A 21,288-nucleotide genomic window follows, 5' to 3' on the forward strand; every position below is an offset into this window, starting at 1 on the left:
CTATTCTCCCTGTCAGTTAAAAACCTACTGTGCCGGGAAGCCTGGGTGGCTCAGAAGTTGAGCATGTGCCTTCAGTCCAGGGCCTAATCTTGGAGACCCGGGATAGAGTCCCATGTCAGGCTTCCTGCATGGAGCCTGCTTCTCCCTCTGCCTGTGTCTCTGCCTCTCTGTGTCTCTCTCGAGTAAATAAATAAAATCTTAAAAAAAAAAAAGAAAAAAAAAAAAGAAGGAGCCTACTGTGCCAAGAGTCTCTGCCACCACTGGGCCCAGTGAGTTTTAGATTAAGGGCTAGAAAGTTAGCCTAGCAAGCCATGCAAAAAGATGGGAGATTTACCTTTAGGCCAAGTCACAGAATTTGCTAAAATACCCAGACAGATATTAACTTGTACAGGAGGTAGTTGGCAATATATACTTTTTCCAGTGGAAGGTATTTCCAGCCAATTAATGACACAGAGAATAAGTTCCCAAGGGAAAACCAGGCATAAACTGTCCACAAGGTTACTTCCTTAAAAACAAAACAAAACAAAACAAAACAAAAAAACCCCACCAAACCCCAGAGGTGGAGAGTTAGTTTTTGTTTGTATATCTTCATGCTGCTTAGGACATGCCGGTAACCCAAAGTGGTAGACCTTATATACCACACACAAAAATAAGATTCATAGTGAGTCAATCCTCACAAACTGGACATAACCTGGCTTGTGCCAGTCGGTGACTCAAAAGAACAGCCAAAATAACCCTCAAGAAATCACCAAACACACGAACTTTGACACTAGCATTTAACACCCATGTTGGCAATAATATGCTCATTACACTGATATGTAGAACTTACAAACAGATAATATTTGGTAAGCTAGGAGAAAGTAAGCCATTAAACTAAATCAAACAACATTCCCCTTCTTGTGATTTTCCTTGCTTGACTGAGTTCAAGCCTGTGGGCTTGAGGTCAGTACTTCCGTACACTATGCACTTGAAACCTTGTCATCTTCTGTCTGGAACAGTCACAGAGGCTTCCCCGGAATAAACGTTTGTCAAGTGGCACAAGCTGAGCAGCTGAAGGGTGCAGTGGAGGCCCCTGGGCAAGCTGGGCTGTGCGACAACTCTAAGGGGGTGGATTTAGGAAAGCAAGCAGGGAGTCCAGCAACACTCAGTGGCAGGAGATGCAGTCTTGAATTCCAAGACTGAAAAGCAGGAGGCAAGGACTTCTGAAGGTTTTTCTGGGACAAGAAGCCATTTGAAAATGAGACAAGAGTGGGGTACTTACTCTTCAAGAGAAAAAAAGAAGTCTCCTGTGCCTGTGGCTTACCTACAGGTCAACCCTGTATGAGGTCTGGGCTTTGGAAGTTCCCTTTTTCCAGAAGGATAAGCATCTCCACAAGCCTGCATCTACACAACAAAAGGAGGCTGTTGACTTGTTTGCTTTTCTCAACCAGTTGGATCAGGTGGCCCAGATTATCTGCCAAAAACTGCTCCACCTACAGAGTACAGCAGAAGGGCAAGTATGAAGACCATAAAAGGAAGAGATGGGACAGTGCTGAGCCAGGGTGGTTTCTGGGAGAGAGCGGCCTCACGCCTGCCCTAGCATCTGGCTCATCATCTAAGTACCTACAGGTAGCAGAGGGAAAATGAAGACAGCTTTTCCAAGACGGACACTCATTTCAGGCCACAGAGTTTCTAACAGGTAGAAGGTTGGTCTCCCTGATGCTTAGTTAGCTATGATAGAGACGACGAGCATCTGAAAGGGAAATGGGTGGGGATGAGGGCGCAGGCCCTGGAGTGGCAAGAATGGGGACAATGGAAGGACTGAGCCAGGGATGACACTGTCAGAGTCCGTGAACCCATCCTGAACTATGACCTTGTGCTTCTCTCCAATAATCCCCCCAACCAGATACCTGTGTACCAAAACAAAAGCAAACAAACAAACAAAAAAAAAAACCCATCAGGTGTGAAAGAGAAGAACGAACATCACTGGACTGGGCAGAGTGAGCACACACGAGTTCCAGACCTACGTTGGCTAAGCAGCCAGGTGATGTGAGAGCTTTCCCAGATCTCACCTAGGAAAGGGAGCAGCTGTACAAGCAACCCATAGGCTCTTAGCACTCAAACTCTAAGGCTGTCATCTCCCCTCAGGGAAGCAAATGGGCTCGGTAGCACCTGGGGTTAGGAAAAGCAGAGAAGCAGCCATCTGGGAAATTCGAGGTGTGTCTCTGCAGGAGGTTCAAGAAGACGAAGATACAGTGCCAATCAGCACCAAGAACAAGGGTGGGGACTTACTGAGAAGACAGATTAGAGGCGCTGGGATAAGTATTACAGAAAACCCATTTTCCCCCCTTCTTGGTGAGGAAATACACAGGCATGAGGATGGTTTATTTATTTATTTTAAAGATTTTGTTTGTCAGAGCAAGAGAGCCTAAGTAGGGGGAGAAGGAAAGGGAGAAGCAGGCTCCCTGCTTAGCGGTGCTCAATCCCAGGACCCTGAGATCATGACCTGAGCCAAAGGCAGATACTTAACGGAATGAGCCCCCCAGGGACCCCCATAAGAACAGTTTAAATCAGGGATCCCTGGGTGGCGCTGCGGTTTGGCGCCTGCCTTTGGCCCAGGGCGCGATCCTGGAGACCCGGGATCGAATCCCACATCGGGCTCCCGGTGCATGGAGCCTGCTTCTTCCTCTGCCTGTGTCTCTGCCTCTCTCTCTCTCTCTCTGTGACTATCATAAATAAATTAAAAAAAAAAAAAAAAAAAAAGAACAGTTTAAATCAGTCTTCACTATCATGCTCATATGTTTATGAGGCTCTTCTTGGGGTAACTAACAAAACATGAAGAAATTAGACATCAATGGCTTTAGGAAACTATAAGGGATGATGTTTTAAACCCTTGATTTGATTTTGAAGAATAACTGGGAATGTTGGTCTGAATAAACAATCCAAAGAAAGATGGTCAGATCTTGGATAGAAGGAAGGGACTGAACCAACCATTCACAAGCAATAAAAATGCGCACTCCCATCACATCCCATAATTTCCTTTTCCCATTCCCCAAAACTGACATAATTGATAGCTCTGAAATGTTATTTCCCAAAATGCCAAAGCATCTTGGTCAGTGAAGCCATTATTTAGAAAAATGAAAGGACAGAGATATTTGTCTACATGATGGTTAGGACAGTCTGGCATTTTATTTAAAAGGCGATCTATACAATGATTGAAATTAAATGAGATATGATCTACAAAAGTGCCTAGAATATGCTAAAGTCATACATGGAGCTCTATGCACATTAGATGTGTCGCTAGAATATGTTCAATTGTGCTGCACTGTTTTCATTATATTGTACTTCCCGACTTCCATTTGTCTTCCTAGTCTGCAAAGGCATCAGCTTGATTTATGAATTAAGTGAAAATACAAGTAGTGTTTTAAATTCTAAATTGTAAGCTAGATGATGAAATTCTGCAGTTTCTGTAGGGAGCATGATGTCAAGTCATGCCTATTTACTCCCACACTTTTCTCCATTTTTCGTCATGACCTGCCTCCCTGCCTCGTCCTTTTCTCCAGAGGCAACATGTGACAGCTTCATCAGAGCTGCCACAACCCACCATTATGTCTTTAGGATTATCTTCTCACACTTTTAAGTCTAAAATGGTTACAAGGACTGGTTAACCCTCTGAAAATGTTTGCTAAATTTGGCACCATGAAAGAAACAGATAGAATTTAAATGAAAAGCTAAAGTTCAGGGGTGCCTGGCTGGTGCAGTCAGGAGAGCATACAACTCAATAGCAGGGTCATGAGTTCAAGACCCATGTTGGGCATGGGGTCTACTGCAAAATAAAAAAAGAAAATACAAAAGAAAAATGAAATTTCACTCATGTGAAGAACCAGGCATGTTCTTCAACTGTTCTCATTACTTCCCCAGAGATCTTTTTCTAGTGTTCACACTTAAAATGAAGATGAACAAATCGTCACCATCTGAATTTGTGAAAGAGTGCACAGGCTTAACCTGAGAACAGCCCTGCCTGCCTTGGGGCCCAGGTGCACATGTTGGGGGAACAGCTGTTCTGTGGGGAAGGCCTGCACAGTGTGAATCAGGGTCCGGACAGGACGAAGTCCACCCATATAGGGCAGGATCTCAGGTTCATATGCTCAATATTCATAATATCGAGAACACAGCAGGAATAAACCCAAAAGACTGTGATTCTCTGATCATGAAAAAAGTATACAATTGATTATTATTATTTTTTTTAATTTTTTTATTTATTTATTTATGATAGGCACACAGTGAGAGAGAGAGAGAGAGGCAGAGACACAGGCAGAGGGAGAAGCAGGCTCCATGCACCGGGAGCCTGATGTGGGATTCGATCCCGGGTCTCCAGGATCGCGCCCTGGGCCAAAGGCAGGCGCTAAACCGCTGCGCCACCCAGGGATCCCCAATTGATTATTTTTAAATTGATTTATCTGAAAGCTTCTAACTAGTGATATACTTTGGCAAGGAATTCCTGGTTGCCTAGATCCATGATGTTCAAATGTAGCACAGTGGAGGAACTTCTTGAACCAAAGAACTAGCTTTGTACAATCTCAGCCCTGTAGTATGGCTCTGCTCCAGCAGTTCCCAGCTCTGCTAGACATTAGGATTTAGAAAACACCAATGGAGGGGGTAACGCAGGGGGTGCAAATCCTGCCATAGGCAATAAAGGCTTCCCCAGGTGACCATCATGTGTAGCCAGGGTTTGGAACCACTGGTTCAGACCCTGATCCTGTCAGTATCACAGCAGAGAGGTAAACTGTTCCCAGGGGCAGATCTCTCCGCTGCCTGCCAAAGCATTCAAGCAAGCATGTATCTGACTCAGATGAGCGGATCATTATCTCTCCATCCTCCAGAGAGATAAATGAGCCACCCTGGTGGAGCAGGGCCAAGGGCTGGGAATGGCTTTCTAGAGCCTAGAGCGCACAGCTCAAATACTCAATAGGGAGAGCTGACTTTCCTTTCCGGAGCTGCAAACAATGCTTCTAGACTTGCACTGGGGTATGGACTGGGACTGAGAACTGTCTGCAGAGCCTCCAATTTCTAATATTCCCATCCGGTTAGTATTTTAGAAGCGAATACTTCTCCCCACTCCAGCTAATGCAGAAGGTTCACTTGAGATTAGACAGGACCATGACAGGTGAGAGGTAAGTGATAAAAGATTTCCCAGGAGGAAGGGGAGGTAAAGGAGGGTTGTGTTTTATTTATTTATTTATTTTTAAAGATTTATTTATTTTACAGAGACAGGGAGTGGGGGGAAGGGCAGAGGGAGAGAGACTTCAAGCAGACTCCATGCTGAGCATGGGGCCCCACAAGGGGCTTGATCCCAAGACCCATGAGATCATAACCTGAGCTAAAACCAAGATTCATAGGCCTAACTGACTGAGCCACTCAAGGGCCCCAAGGAGTGTATTTCTGAACCTTTCTCAGGGATATGAGATGCAGGCGCTTTTTTCCTAGCCAGATCCATCGCCATTTCATCCATAAAGTTTTATACCTTTAACACACACACAGATCATTTGAAAAGTTCCCTGACATGGGAATATGCCCTCCTTTAGCTGGAGCAGCACTACCAATTAGGACTTGAGCTGCCAGCTGCGGTTACAGTGGTAATACACACCCTCACGTCTCATTCAACGAGCTTCTGGAGAAAACAGTCACCCTGTGCTATTTGATAAAGTCATGTTATATTTTTAACCTGGTGGAGTAATTGGTGGAATCACACAGACGGGACAACAGGCTTCAGGATCTTTTTGTCCTTTGTTATTCTTAGTTCAACTTCCACGACGGAGTAAGAAGTTTTTGGTGTACTTATAAAAGTGTTAAAATTTTTATCCCTTGTCAGCAGGAAAGAGTTGGCCCTTCCCGTGCCTTTTACTCTGAATCTGGAACAGATTAGGCTGGAATGCCACTAGGGGAAAAAAATTCACTTATCTTTCACCATGAAGCATCAGCAAAAAGTGTATCGGGGGCTCAGTGATTCAGGATATAGGAAGAAATGAGACTATCCAAAATAGTGGTATGTCCAAGTTAACTCAGGATCTTAAGTAATGTACAAATGTGTTTTTTTTTTTCATTGTGTTTATTCCTTAAATGATATCTCCAAAAATGGTGATAAATGAAACGACAGATTTTCATTACCTTACAATATATCCTTATCAGCCCGGTATTACTCAACAAGATATCCTAACCGTGTGTTTAATAGCTCTATAACTTTTTTTTATAACTTTCTGCTTATTAATGAAAGTCTTTAATAGAGGTCACAAATTCTAAATCTGGTAGTTTCAAATTAATGAGGTGTTAGGCAGCCATCAGTTAAAATACAGATATAGTATCAGTACTAAAAAGGATCCTACCAGAAGAGTAAGATTTAATATATAGCAGTTCTTTCAGTAATTCAGAATACTGATTAACATTTCAGTTCATGTAAGATATTAATTTCAAGGGCAAAACCTAATAATGGGTCAGGTGGCAAATACCAATGTTATCAGAAAAAAAGTGCACCTGAAAATGCTATATTATCCTAAAACAAGATAGCTTTTTCAATGACTGCCTCACCTCTTCTCAAACTAGCAAGACTGCTGAAGGGATCCAGCATTTGGTAATGCCTGCCGGCAGAGTGGGAAGCACGCAGGTCCCCAGGGACAGGGTCATTCTGGTATAGGAGCAAAGGCTATACCAGATCAAAGCAAAGACTTCCCGCCTCTTCTAAGACAATTCGGGTCACAGCCAGCTCCAGGCCAACAGTAGGTACAATCCACACTGCAGAGCGCGGCCCTGCCCTCTACACTCACCTTTCTTTTTTTGACCAACTTGCTTGAGTTGTCTGCACCTCTCTTCTCCAAATCGAGCTTCTTCCCTGTGGGGGGCTGCTTGTCCTCTGGCTTCTTCTGCCGGCCCCCTTTCCCAGGAAGCTGGGGTATCCGAGAAAGAAGGTCCAGGGTTATCTTCACCATCAAGATGGGTGGGGGAGGAGGGTCCCTGAGCGGCGACAGCAGCTTGGTGTCTCTGGCAGGCCCCGGGAGCTTGTCCTTCCTGCGGTCCTCCTGGACCACCACTGCGCGCCGGCAGCCACTAGTCCTGCCGCCACCGCCGTGGGGCGGGCCCTGGCTCTGGGTCAGGGGAACCAGGGCAAAGTGCTCGGGGCTCCTGGCCCCCGCATTGTCCTTCGTGGGCTCGGGGCCCGAGAGTGCCTTTGAGGGGGCCAGCGGCCCGCTCTGGTGCTTCTTCCGATCACCGGGGCTGGGCGCCGCGGGCTTGGGCTCTCTGCTGTCTCCGGCACGCGGCCTCCCTTTCGTCTTCACCTTGGGCTTGTCTTTGGAAGGCTGGTCTTTGGAGCCATACGGAGGGGGGCCCGGCTCGCTCTCCACCTGCAGGCCGGCCCGAGGGTCCGCCGGTGTGGAGGCCTTGACCGGCTTCTTGGGTTGTTTGGTTCCGACAGTCTGCCTCGGCAGGGCCTCCTGTTGGGCCGGGGACTTCTGACAGCTCCTCCTGCCGGGGTGAGGGGCCTCGGAGGAGCCCCGGGGGGCTTTGCTGGAGCTCTTGAGGGGAGGATCTTTGGATTCCGAGAGCTCGTGACCAGTGGTGGGGCCGCTGCTGTCGCCTCCCCCCTTGCCCTTACTGTCTGGGTGCCGAGGCGGGGGCTCTGCGCTCCCCTCCTGGGTGTCTGGTGGGGCTGCCGGTTGGCTGACTTTGGTCAGCCAGTTGTCCAGCTGCCATTTGTTTGTTGTAGGAGGCTCAGGCTAAAAACAATGGAAAAGAGAAAAACGTGAGCTGACCGATGATGATAAAAACTCTTCTTCTGTGTTAGTCAACCAATCGTACACAACCCCTTCCTCCCACCCCCACCCGGGGAGAAATGCAATCATTCCAAACCTAAGAATTCAAGTCCTTTTTATCTTTCTCTAATTACAGGTCAGAGTCTCTTAATAATTAACTCAACACAATCTTCCAGTCCATTTGTGCTACAGGAATTTTCACTGTAGCAGATATTGACTAGTAATAGACCATGAGATACTGACCAACCTAGACAACTGACAATTGCTGAGAAATCTTCGTAATAGGAAGTATTTTGTCCTAATTGTAATTACAATTTAGACAGAATTGACACATTATTTTGGTTTGTAAACTATCAGAAAATAAAGGGAGAAATGAATAAACAGAATCCTTTTATAAAGAGGATTTTCAGAAGGCTAGTGAATAGACTAATTCTTAGTGATTACCTATAGGCTTTAACCCCCTTTTTTGGACCTAACTTTTCAACTGAAAAGGACTTTCCTGAAGACTTGATTGCATTACTTTTACTTACTTAAAAACATTAAACATTTATACTTGACAAGGTTTGCAGTATATCATGGATAACAGCCTGACTTTCAAATTTTACGCCTTGGTAAAAGAGTAAGTGAAGTCACAGTAACCCACCTAAAGTTAGTCCCACTTGAATTCTTTAAAAATCAAACATTAAGTCTCCTGTTACAGACAGTCTTATCTGAAATAACATCTATTTTTCTGAGAAACACAGGGAGACTCCACAGCACACAATTAAAAGCAGTGAGATTATACTGATTATATATACATCTGACGAACGAACAGAAGTTTCTGACTTCTCCTGATATCCTGCTGTTTAAATCTTTGTTGCTATTGATGTATCCCAACTCATCTCTCCAAGTAGATTATTAACAGAAGACCCAATGGCATTTCTATCTCCAAGTTCCACTATTATCTTGCATATAGTGCTATACATGAGATATTAACTTGAGCATTTCTACAGACCTATTGATGTACCTATACTTATGCCATACGGAAACATATTCATGTCTAATACAGTAAGCAATGATCACATCTTTTAAAAGGGCAGTACAGGGCAGCCCGAGTGGCTCAGCAGTTTAGCGCCGCCTTCCGCCCAGGGCGTGATCCTGGAGAACCGGGATCAAGTCCCACTTCGGGCTCTCTGCATGGAGCCTGCTTCTCCCTCTGCCTGTGTCTCTGCCTCTCTATCTCTCTCTGTGTCTCTTATGAATAAATAAATAAAATCTTTTAAAAAAATAAATAAATGGTGATGGTACATCACCATTATGCTACATGTTTTTAAGATCCATTCATTCTGATAGGTGGCTTGTATGAATGACTAACTCATATACACAAAGCACCAGGAAATTAAATGAAAGACACTCCACATGGGATTTAACAGGTTAGATTATGAATAAGGAGATCACTCTAGTAGGGGGATGATATTTTACAGGGAAGACTGCTAACAATTTTCCCAAGAAGAACGTCCCAAATTATTCAACTCTATAAAAACACAACAACCTAATATATCAGGATGTGTGGATATAATGTAAAGAGTTTTCGGCCAGGAAAAAGGTAATAAAATGACCAGGTAGGTAGTTTGGGCTTGGTGTGATTACAACAGAAGAGGAACTTTAAGGAACCTGGTAGGACCAAACTTTGGCCACAAAGAGGGCTGCAAAACTGTTTTATTTCTGGCTACCTCTTATTGCTGCTTAATATAATAGGTCTCCTTCAGGATCGACTCTATATACCCAGACTCTTATTTGAATTTCAGAGCAGGGAGGAAGCAAGAAGGAAACTACTCCAGTGTGCCATTTATTTTGCCACAGGAAATCTAAAACTATAGTCCATATTCTAACAAGACAGGATGATGGTTAAGGGTGGAGAAAAGATTAGCACCCAATACCTACTTGTCAAACGATATTTCCTGCAAACACTTGAGGGTGTGGTAATCTGGGTGGCTAACCCGGGACAAGACATTAGGATATATCACTTGCCATTCACCTAAGGAACCAAACCCTTCAAACCCTTTCTTGGGAAGGGAATGGATCTCTCACCAGAGCTAAGTTTACAGCCCCAACTGAATCACTGACAGAGTATTTATTCGTGAACCAAAAAGGAAAGTCATTCCTGGTATAAATAACATCTGCTCTCCCCCACCCCAAAACAGGGCAGTATAAGATACATTTAGTAGGGATGTCCTACTAAAGGAATGTCCTGATTACAGAAATAAAACACATTTTCTTCCACTGTGGTCCTAAAAATGTCCAGAAGGGGAGGCATATGTCCCAATTGCAGGGTAAAATTGAGTTTATGTGCCCAGGTAAGGAGAATCAGTAGGGCCAATCCTTTCTACAGACCTGCTATAAAGATGGGAAAATGTATAGAATTCTTTTAAGGTCAGATATTTGGGTGTTGAGATGTGGAAAACTTTTTACATAAGGGATTGATTGAAACAGATTCTAAAATGAATTTTAAGTCTAAGTGCCGGATAGGATCAAGGTCTGGACTTTGTTTTCTTGCCCTACCTTGCCCCGTGCCCCACTGACAGCCACCCTGGGCTGGCACAACCCAAACACTGAACATCAGGTGTGAAAAAAAATACCAGATTGGTTTTCATTTGGCATTTAAAAAAATTTTTTTTTCCTTTTGTTTTTTATTAGGCATTTTAATAAATGTTTGAACTGCATGTCCCTTTACCTGTCCTAACTCCTCAAATTGTCAGAAGTTCATTTTAGGCTGAATTGTGATATTGAAGAAAAAGTTATAAACTATGCACAAATGTCTACTTTTTTTTAGTAAAAACATCGTCATTGAGTATGAATCCTAAAATGAAAGAAAAAGAAAATGAAGAGAAGTATGGTATAGTAGGAAAAAAAGGCTTCAGGATTAGATGGCTATGGGCCTGAATCTTGGTGTTGAAACATCAACAAAGGTCGTTTATTACAAAAACAAAAAACAAAAAACTGGACAGTGAACAGATTAGAAAACTAAGTAGACCCCTGAATAACTGAGAAGAGAAGCATTTTTTCTGAACCAAAGCAGTAAAAGACGATGTGTCCCACATATTGTGAAAAGCTGAGATTTACGTTTCGTTTCACACTATAAAGCGGAGCTAAAAGCGGCTTTCCTCCCTTGTTCACTGCCAGCCCACTGACAGGCACAGGACATTTTAGATCTTATAAGATCACTGGACTACTTTGTCAAATGAACTGAAAACAGAGCCATAAAAAGCAAAATTCTCAGCATTAAAAATAGATTTTAAAAAAAGTGAGAAAGTTAAAATTAGTAACTGTGGCTTATTGTGGAATTCATGTTACTCTCACACAGGAGATTTACAATAAAGCGGGTATTCCTTTTAAAAGGAAAGAAGGTAGTTAAATACACTGGGGGAAATGAAAGGTTTAAAATCTAGACCCAGACAAAATATTTCTGGTGAAATCAAGTGTCAGGAAATGACACACAAACTGTACCCAAGTCTAGATAGATTTGCTTGTCAACACAATCATACAAATATCAGCCTATTTGTAAGGCGATTAAAAAAAAAAGTGGGATGGGAACATTTATTTTTCAACTAAGAGTCTCTAAATTTATTCCAGTAACCTTTTGAGCAATAAGATATAATGGTTTCATTAATACAAACACTAGATTAAATTCTTCTTTCAAGTTTCAATTATTCAGCCAAATCTGTACCGTTTCCATTTTACTTGAACTGAATTCTATTATTTAATTCAATTATCTTCCTTCTTTTAGTAACCAAACAAGCATGCAGATTTTTCTAATTGAATAAGGTGAGACATAAAGCAAAGATCTTATAAACAAGGAACAAACACACAATTTGTCTGCACAGCATATTCAATATCTTTTTTCCTGAGGCACAGAAAAATTATTTCAACAGTGATTAGTATCACACAAGGAAATAGCCCCCAGATATACACAGAGTAGTTCCTACAATCTAAAAGGCATTTTAAGTGCAGTTAATGCTGATTCATGTTTATTCACTCCAGAAAATATTTATTGAGCACTTACTCTGTGTCAGACATAAATTCATATCTAACAACAACAAAAAAAATGACTTGGAGTTCTTTTTCCAGTTTCTCTTGCTCTCAGACATGGCTGTTAAGGCTCACTACATGTTCTCCAGATGTATTCAGTTAATGGTCTAGTGCAACTGCCTTGATTGCTAAATAGCAGAGACAAATACTGGGAACTTCAATGCTTTCTTAATCAGAAAAGCTCATTTCCCAGGATTCCCGACTAAAATATGCAGAGTTATTTTCTCTATACAAGCTGGACTAGTTCACCAAAAATGTCTTTCTTCCCTTTCCACGAGGTAGTCTTCCCCAGCATAATTTTTACATCACTATTCCAAGTTTTGAGGGCATCTGACAACCCTGATTGTTACTAGACTTCTTGCATTAAACAATCCAGTAAAAAATAGTATAAATCCTCCAGATATACTTAGTGCTTGCGATTTTGCCATCTCATCTGTTTATCTTACAATATCTCCCAAGGGTAGGGGTGACAGGCAAACACAATTATCCCTGTTTTACATGGAGCAAAGGGAGCAAGAAACACAGCCCTGGTAAAATCACTTTGCCATCAATTTAATGCATGGCTTTTAGTGATTCAAAAATAGAACCTCTGACGACTTATTTCTAGTTCACGTTCTTGTCCTTTGCTAAATTGGGCTGTCTCCTTTTGATTTCCTTAATTCATGCATTCCTGAAATTTCAAAAAGAATTCTCATTAGTATTATAACAGCAGCCTACTAAAAAACAAGTTTGGGTTTTTTTTTTTTGTGGGTGGGCTTTTTTTTTTTTTTTTCGCAACAGAAGGGAAAAGAAAATGGTGTGCAAACATTTCTTAATGAGTTACTCTTCCAAACAACACTAGCAATGACAGAGAAGAACATATTATTTTAAATAGGAGAGAAAGGCCTCTCTCCCAAACCTCTGTTGCCACATGTCTGTAAGAAGTAAATAGAAATAGCTGGCTCGGCTCTACACAGCACAAGAGTAGGAGAGAGGTGCCCGTGGGACAGAACCACTCAGTCCAGGGTCAGTGCTGGCCCACAGTGGACGCTAGCCCCAAAGGACAGAACGCTGCCATCTTAGACTGCCTCTCTGCCTCCTGGAGGGGACACGGTACCTCAGGAGTCGGAGCTGCTAGGGGCTCATTCTCTTCGCTGTCACTTGAGCTGCTCTCGCTCTCGGAGTCCGAGGAGCTGTCTGAGTCACTGGTGCTCTCTGACTCGGCACTACTGGAATGTGCTGAGGCCGCTGCTTCTGGAAGCGACTGCGGGGCACTGCGAAGCAAGCAACCCGGAGAGAGACTCTGAAGACACCTCAAAGGTGGATTTCTTTTTCCCCCTCTCTACTCATTTCCAACCTCTTGATCATTTTTCTGCTACTCAAAAGCAAGGGCCTCCATATTACTAAATCACCATTATCATCCAGTTGAGGGAAAAGACCATGGTGGCTCAAAACCCAGTGAAAAATCCTTAAAATAGCTCACCAAATAACTACATAAAAGAAAAGCCTGTGGGAATTTTGCTCCTGAAGAACATTTTGAGCTATACAAAATTTACATCTGATGGTAATGCTTCGTATCAGAAGTTGGTAAACCCCAACATGGACAGGCTGCCTGTTTTTCTAAATAAAGTTTCACTGGAACATGTCCACACTCATTATTTTATATATTGTCTGTGTCTGCTTTTATACTACAGAAGTAGAACTGAATAGTTTTAAGACAGGGTATGTAGCCCACGAAGCCTAAAATATTTACTTTCTGACGCTTTAAAAGTTTACTTTAATTGGTTCATTTTAGCCCAAAGAAGCTAATTTATAAAAGAACGGCCAATACATTAAAATTTCCCTCTATTTTCTATATGAAAACTAACAAATGGTAGCCAGAGAATTACTGATTTATTGAATATAAATGGTGTTCCTCTGGTAAGTGACCTCAAAGGTAATCCAGTCACACTCTTAGGCAGCAATGTAAAAGAGGCCTTCCTTTAATGAGTGGCCTCAAACACCAGCCAAAGTAGAAATTAACTATCCAAGTTTTAAGAATAGGGCAATAACTCTAGGTCAGTGAGAAAACACATGCTAATCGCACTGCTGGACACACACAGAATTTCATAGCTTGTCATGCCCCAGATGGAATCGGCCAGAGCAGTAAATCAATAACTATAATCTTGAAAGCCTCCACATCTACCTAAAATACTGACCTAATAAAATTGTGTAATAAGTAGAAAAAAAAATTAAAGTCACTAGTTGAAGTAATTTTAAAACACACACACTATGCTATAATTTCCTCATATAAAAATGCTATATCAAGTTTGTGGTCCTTTTCGCACTGGTAACTTAAGTCAGTGATGAATGGAATGAGATGCACTTTCAATGCTATTCCTGCTTCTAATTTATGCCTACCTTTCCTCTTTTCCTCAACTTTTAAGTTAGGCTCGTCATAATTTTTGGGTTATTACAAGCCATGAAAAATTACTGAACAGAATAGAATATAAATAAATGAGTAGAGCTTATGAATACATGATCTTCCTTCACATGAACTCTAACATCACATGCTTGACAGGAAGGTTTTATTGCTGAGCTTCAGAATGGATGACCCCATCTCAAGAAGTACAACAGCGATAGCATAGTTTAACTCTGTCCATGGAAGGCAGGTACTGGTATATTCATTAATATACCACTATATACAGGGAATCCCTGGGTGGCTCAGCGGTTTGGCACCTGCCTTTGGCCCAGGGCATGATCCTGGGGTCCTGGGATTGAGTCCCACATCGGGCTTCCTCCATGGAGCCTGCTTCTCCCTCTGCCTATGTCTCTGCCTCTCTCTCTCTCTCTCTCTCTTTCTCTGTGTCTCTCATGAATAAATTAAAATATATATATATATATATATACACACACACCAGTATATACTGGCATATACTAGTAAATTCAGTACCAGAGGAAAATATTATAAAGGCAATTCCAGTAACTCCCATTTCCAAAAATTAAAGCATCTTATTTTCTGAAATATGGCTACTGTTTACAAAGTAAAAATACTGCCATTTTCCATCACACTAAAATGTATTTTAGGTCATTTTTAAAAGCAGCTGAGGGGCGCCTGACTGGGCTCAGTTGGGAGAGTACACAACTCCTATTCTTAGGGTTGTGGATTCAAGCCCCATGCTGGGTATAGAGATTACTTAGAAATCTATTTATTGGGGATCCCTGGGTGGTTCAGCAGTTTAGCGCCTGCCTTCGGCCCATGACACGATCCTGGAGTTCCGGGATCGAGGCCCACATCAGGCTGCCTGCATGGAGCCTGCTTCTCCCTCTGCCTGTGTCTCTGCCTCTCTCTCTCTCTCTCTCATGAATAAATAAAAATCTTTAAAAAAAATCTATTTGTGAAATCAAATAGAATAAAATAAAATGAAATGAAAGCAACTGAAACAATTAGAAATTCATGACTGGGAAAACAGGTACTATGGAAAACAATTTCTAGAAATGATTCAGTTTTACAACTTCTGAAAAGAGCAAATAAATCTCCATAAAAATTTTCATACAAACATTGGGCTCTTCAGCGTAACTTTGAAAATACTGGTTATACTGAAAAAAGTGATTTGAGCTTATTTTTAAACTCTCAAATATTTTATATATTTTTTAAGATTTTATTCATTTATTTGAGAGAGTGAGAAAGAGAGGAAAGCAAGGAGCGAGGGGGAGGGACAGAGGGAGAGAAGAAGCAGTCTCCCAGTTCCATCCCAAGGCCCCGAGATCACAACCTGGACCCCAAGATATAGCCTGTGACAAAGGCAGATACTCAACTGACTGAGCCACCCATAAAGTCTCAAAAATTTTAAACTGATGATTTAGGTGGGTACAGGGACTTTCTCTTTTATAGAGTTAACAACCTCTCTAGGCTTATTTAAGCTTCCAAAAAATTAAACAGGTACTTTCTTCTGTGATCCTTCATGTCTTTCCCTAGGAAACAGCTATGAAAGCACTAAATAAAGCTGTATTTTCACCATTTGGTAGAAAAATGCAAACATTTTGCTCACACATGCACACAATACCTGGGAGGTGCAGACGCAGGAGGAGGCTTCTCTGGGCTCTAGGGATTCACAATAAGGGGAAGAAGGACCAGGAAAAGAACAAAAAACAGATTAGGATAAGCAGCTCAGAAATACTAGATTTAAAAGGATCACTGGTATTATGGGGTGTACAAAACTTACTTGTTCGTTGTCACTGTCCTCACTGTCACTGAGCTGAAGGTCATCTTCAAGCATGCTGAAATGGGCAGGGGCAAAGACATTGGAGGATTTAAAATAATTTCTAATAATTTCTTTTAGCATATAAATAGAAAATATGCTTTATAACTAAAAAAAAGAGAGATGGAATACGGTCTAATTTTTATTTATTCATCAAATGTCTCATTTTCCTGGAAATTTAAGTTTTACCTTTATAACACAGTCCAGGCTCCTTACCATCTCAAGACTCACTCTTTCACACGTTCTGAGCATTAAAAAGCAGAAATACCATGAGACAGGGCCTTGTGGCCAGCCTCGGGACTCATGTTCCCAGGCCCACACAAACAAGACAAATAGTGACAACCACAAAGAGAAAAGATACGCCAAATACACTCTATTTTATTCTATACTCTATAGAATAAATGATTAATCATTAGCTAACCCTGGAGAAGTGAATATCTGTCAAGTGCTGAAAACAGTGCCAAGGGACTCAAGAAAAAAGTGCTCTATGTCAGCTCAGTACCTAGTAAGGCAGATGAAGCTACAGAGGCCACTGTCACCGAACAGTGCAGGCTTCTTACAGCTTCGTCCAAAGGACATTATTAATACCGAACTTTATTTTTCACTGCCCCCCCATACAAATTCTCAAACACAGTCTGCTTAAACACTAACGAGCTGAAAGAGTAGAATATACAAATATTATTATTGCCTAGAAAATATGCTTAACTTTACAGGTATCATTCTAGTGAAAATATAAAAGCTCAGTTCGCTTCCTCAAAGTTATTTTAATACTTCTCTAGGCATTCTGGTTAATGATCAACCTGAATATTAAAAGCAAACATTATATTTTGATTTTTAAAAAAGCCATTTTCAATCTGCATGTGTTTCCTGAAATCTTAGCCCTTCCCTATCTCCTCCTCTTTTACCATCATCCATTGGGGATGCCTAAATATCAAAAGAATCAATCCTTCATTAAACTGCTTGCTCCCATTTCCCCCAAAATTTATGAGCGTGACTACTGGAGGAAATGTGCAAATGAAAAACAAAACAAAACAAAACAAAAAAACAACCAATCTCCTTAAGTATCATTAATGCTCCAAAAGGCAAAATTGTATTGGAAGTTATAATCCTTTAGTATTTCTAAAAATACTTCTTCAAATAAATTAATTAAAATAAAATACTTCTTCAATAATCTGATTTTTACTGCAAACCCACTAACCTACCACTGAAGTAATAAGTAAGCATGATTATTTTGGGAATCCTTGGTGAAATCATTATATTTTCTAATGAAAATAAATGATAAAACTTGGCTCTTTCATAATGACCACCTACATGCAATGTTGTAATTCTGCCAAGGAAATATTTTCACCAACAAATGTACTAAAACTATCTGCAATAAGTTTCTTAAAAATATGAAAACTGTTAGCTACTTGTAAATGTAGATGCTGCTCAATATTTATCTAATGAGAGCTAACTTCTAATTTTAGCAAGGCTAGAAAACGCAGCCTTCAGATGCAGGATTTGGTAGTAGATATCATAATAGTATATAAGAAAAAGTCACTCAATGGTGTTACTGCCAAGTCCTGGTTTGGCTGGGGCATACCCAAGCAAAAGATAAAAAGATGTACCTTTGAATAAATGTAGGGTACAACACAACCATGGAAAAACAAAAACTAAACCTGACAGTGTACCCAATATTGACCACTACCAACAAAACCACAATAAGTGGAGCTCTTTGTTTCTTAGTCATTGGGTTTTATACAAAACTAACTTGCTTTAATTTTCTGAAACATCAATAATCAGGTAACCAATCACACTTCCTGTTGTAAGCAGAAGACTAAATATGCTGTAAGCTGTCTGCCTGGCTTCCACAAATATGTTCTCCTAAAGTCAGAAAGTATGTTATATTCTGACTTTTAGCTCTACTTGCTCTTAGGGAATAAAAGGGACTGTAAAAATGCTGTCCCAGATTCTGAGAATTTCCCCTTCAGAGCCTTACGTAGACAATGACCAAATAACCCTGCAGGTATGACACCTAAAGAGATGAGGGACAGTGACCTCTGAAGGAAGAATGCTCCAGATATCTCCAAAGAAACATTCACTCAAAAAGCAATGATAAACCCACAGGGTCAAACAAATCTACCCCTTATGTGGGATATACTGGTTATTTACACATGGTATTTCATCTCATCAAAATTCACGGTACAATTTATTTGATGCAAAAAATCAGTTTTTTTTTTTTTTTTTAAGAGTAAGCTCTAATAGGCCCAATGTGGGGCTTGAACTCATGACCCCAAGATCAAGAGTCACATGCTCTAACAACTGAGCCAGCCAGGCACCCCAGTGCAAAAATTGACAAAGTGTATTATCAGTGTCTACCAACCCTGCCAAGAGAAACCACAGCATCTTCCAGAAACCACAGTTTATTATATCACCAGATGGGCAGCTTAACATAAACCAGCAAGATTAACTTCTAAAGTATTTTATAACAAACATGTGCTGAATCTGTAATAAAAAGTAGTACAAAGAAAAGTTACTTAAAAACCATATCTAAGTTTTACTAATACAGAAAATTAATCATGAATGCCATTGTGATTTAAATAAAAAAAGAATCTATGTAGTTGGGGGAAATCTAACCTAGTAACAGGTAATAGTTTTATTTTTAGAGATAAGGAAAAAAATGTAAAGGAAGCAGCTGCTAAAATCCCCTGCTTGTCTCACAAACAGGCCTGAGGCCAAGCACATTACTCTACCACACTTCACATAGTCTATGTAGGAGAACTGGTCCTTCATGTGAAAAACAGCAAAACTAATCACAGCACATCTGGGTGACCACCTCTGCACCCACCAGAAGGGAATCAAATTTCTCAGACCTCACTCATACCAGTAAGATCTAGGTCAAGAGAGCATAAGGCCCAAAAGACATAATCAACTGCTCAATTATAAACTTTTCTGGGGCAGGACCAAGTAATTTTCACCTTCATATCATCTATATGCAGAGCCTGGCAGGTTCCCTACAAGGCCAGGTGAATGAACAGCAACCCTTTTGCTGAATAACAGTAACACATAGCTGTGCCCACTGAGTGATCAGAACTCTACCGACACTGCCTTTACGCACAACCCTGAAGGCTGCCTCTCCTCTGATCATCCCCTCGCAGTCTGAGGGAGAGGAAACAGGCTCAGAACAGCCACCGAGCCTGCCTAGATCATGAAGCTGGTACATGCTGGATCTGGAATCCAACAGCCATTCCACCTTCTACGATCGCCTTGCTCCAGCCAATAGAGGGCACAATGGCTAGAGAAAACCTCCCTGATAGGGAGGAGTATCTAAGCTCCAGGATCCCTGAAAGACTTTGATTTAAAAGAAAACAATAATTATCCTGTTGGAATAAAATGAATACACTATTTTTCTCTTATGAAAATAAATGAACTATAAGCCTTACATACTTTAAAAGTTGGTTAAATGACTAATTTCACTTCCAAACACCAAGACAAAGCAGTTATTTCAAAGCATATGTCACCATACAGCCTACCTTGGCACTGTTCAAAAGAAGCCAAATACTCAGGTACGGCAACTCTTTGAACTAACACGTAGGTGTGACCACATTTTACATTACTGGTGAGGTAGAGTTTTTACTTAAAGGTTAGAAACAATCTTCAAACCCCTTTGTACAAATGCATTCTTCAGGCAGCTGCTCTGCAAAGCTTAAAGAGCCACGTACAGGTTCCGGCACAGAGGCTTCAGTGAGTCAGAGCCCAAATGTTGCTGTGTGAAGACACACAAGACAAGCCTTTATTCCTTTCCCATTCCCCAGTCCTGGGCTTGCCAAAGACTTCACTGCCAATATTCTGTAACATCTCAATTCAAACCCAAAAACTACTTAAATACGTTAATTTTTTTGGCTCAATGTTTCCTAAGATCAGGCCATACATTTTATTTGGGAAAGAGCAAGTGAAGGCAAGCTCACAGTAATTAATAAGTCACAACCCTGGTATTAGGTGTGGTTAAGATGGCAAGTAATACTTTTCAGAAACCGCTAATGAACACGTGAGAGTGTGTGAACTTCAACAATCTCACAAACTTCAAACCGACATGGGGAATAGAATAGGCAACGGAGTGGGGAGAAAAAGGTTCAGCTCCAGAGCAGATATACCTAATTCCCCAAATCTAAAATTCAATCAGGCTGTGATTCCCTTTTTTGATCAAAGGCGGAAATAAGGACTACAAATGCTTTGCAGGAGATGACAGAAAGCTACAAAGTATGAAGAAGTCTCCACATATAATAAATGAAAAGCTGAAAAGGCAAATCTCCAGCAGTTGTGACACTATATCCAAGGGGAACTCTCTCCAAATGGTGGCAGTGGTTGGCATTATTCAAATTCATGGAGACACTGTCTATGGGAGGTTATGGATACACAACACAGAGAGGAAAGTGACAGGAGATATAGTATTCAAGATTATGGTTGACAAAGTAAAACTTGTCATTAGTGTAAAGGACTATTTAAACTTCATCCATGGATGAAGTGAAGATTATCCGAGGTCACCTAAGGACATGAGAAAAATTATAAGAGTATATAAATGAGGGGAAATTTGAAGTGAGTAAGATTAAATCAGTAAGTATGACAGGAGTGTGTGGCTGGCTCAGTGGGTAGAGCGTGGGACTCTTGATCTTGGGAGTCACTCTTGATTGTGAGTCTGAGCCCCATGGTAGGTGGAAAGATTACTTAAAAAAACAAGTATGACAAATAAGATGTTAATGCAAGAATGACATACTGGACAAACAGGAAAAACCTAGAAAAATTACTGCTGAAAAAAGTTTACCTTTCCAATGGGTAAAAAGCCTGTGGAGGGGAATAAAAGAGTGAAGATGGGTATAGGTTGTTTTTCTACATGGGGTAGTCAGGGAAGTTTGCACTGATAAGGGGATGGCATCCACTGCGGGAATAAGGGGTAGAGTGATTAGGGCATAGAAAACAGCAAGGAAGGGGCGTCTGGGTGGCTCAATCGGTTAAGTTTACCTGCTTTCAGTTCAGGTCATGATCTCAGGGTTGGGGGATCAAGCCTCACATTAAGCTCCTTGCTCAGCAGGGAGCCTGCTTCTCCTTCTCCCTCTGCCCCCGCCCCCCTTCCCCTACTTGTGTTCTGTTTCTATCTCAAATAAATAAAATCTGAAAGAAAAAGAAAGACGACAGCCAGTAAGGAGGCCAACGTGGCCACAATGGAAAGTATGCCAGAG

General features: G+C 41.3%; 1 protein-coding gene across 5 annotated transcripts in view; it reads right to left on the reverse strand.

Moving 5' to 3' along the window:
• Window positions 1-21,288, reverse strand: part of AFF1 (ALF transcription elongation factor 1) — a 200,990-nt gene that overhangs the window by 19,136 nt on the left and 160,566 nt on the right. For all 5 annotated transcript variants that reach the window (XM_072754981.1, XM_025998127.2, XM_072754980.1 and 2 more), the window contains 4 exons: window positions 16,037-16,091; window positions 15,878-15,915; window positions 12,949-13,105; window positions 6,801-7,748 (listed from right to left, as the gene is read on the reverse strand). In XM_072754981.1, coding sequence (XP_072611082.1) covers window positions 6,801-7,748; window positions 12,949-13,105; window positions 15,878-15,915; window positions 16,037-16,091 — 1,198 coding nt within the window. The remainder of the gene's footprint in view (window positions 1-6,800; window positions 7,749-12,948; window positions 13,106-15,877; window positions 15,916-16,036; window positions 16,092-21,288) is intronic.

The sequence above is a fragment of the Vulpes vulpes genome, chromosome 4 (assembly GCF_048418805.1).
Source record: "Vulpes vulpes isolate BD-2025 chromosome 4, VulVul3, whole genome shotgun sequence".
Taxonomy (NCBI): Eukaryota; Metazoa; Chordata; class Mammalia; order Carnivora; family Canidae; genus Vulpes; species Vulpes vulpes.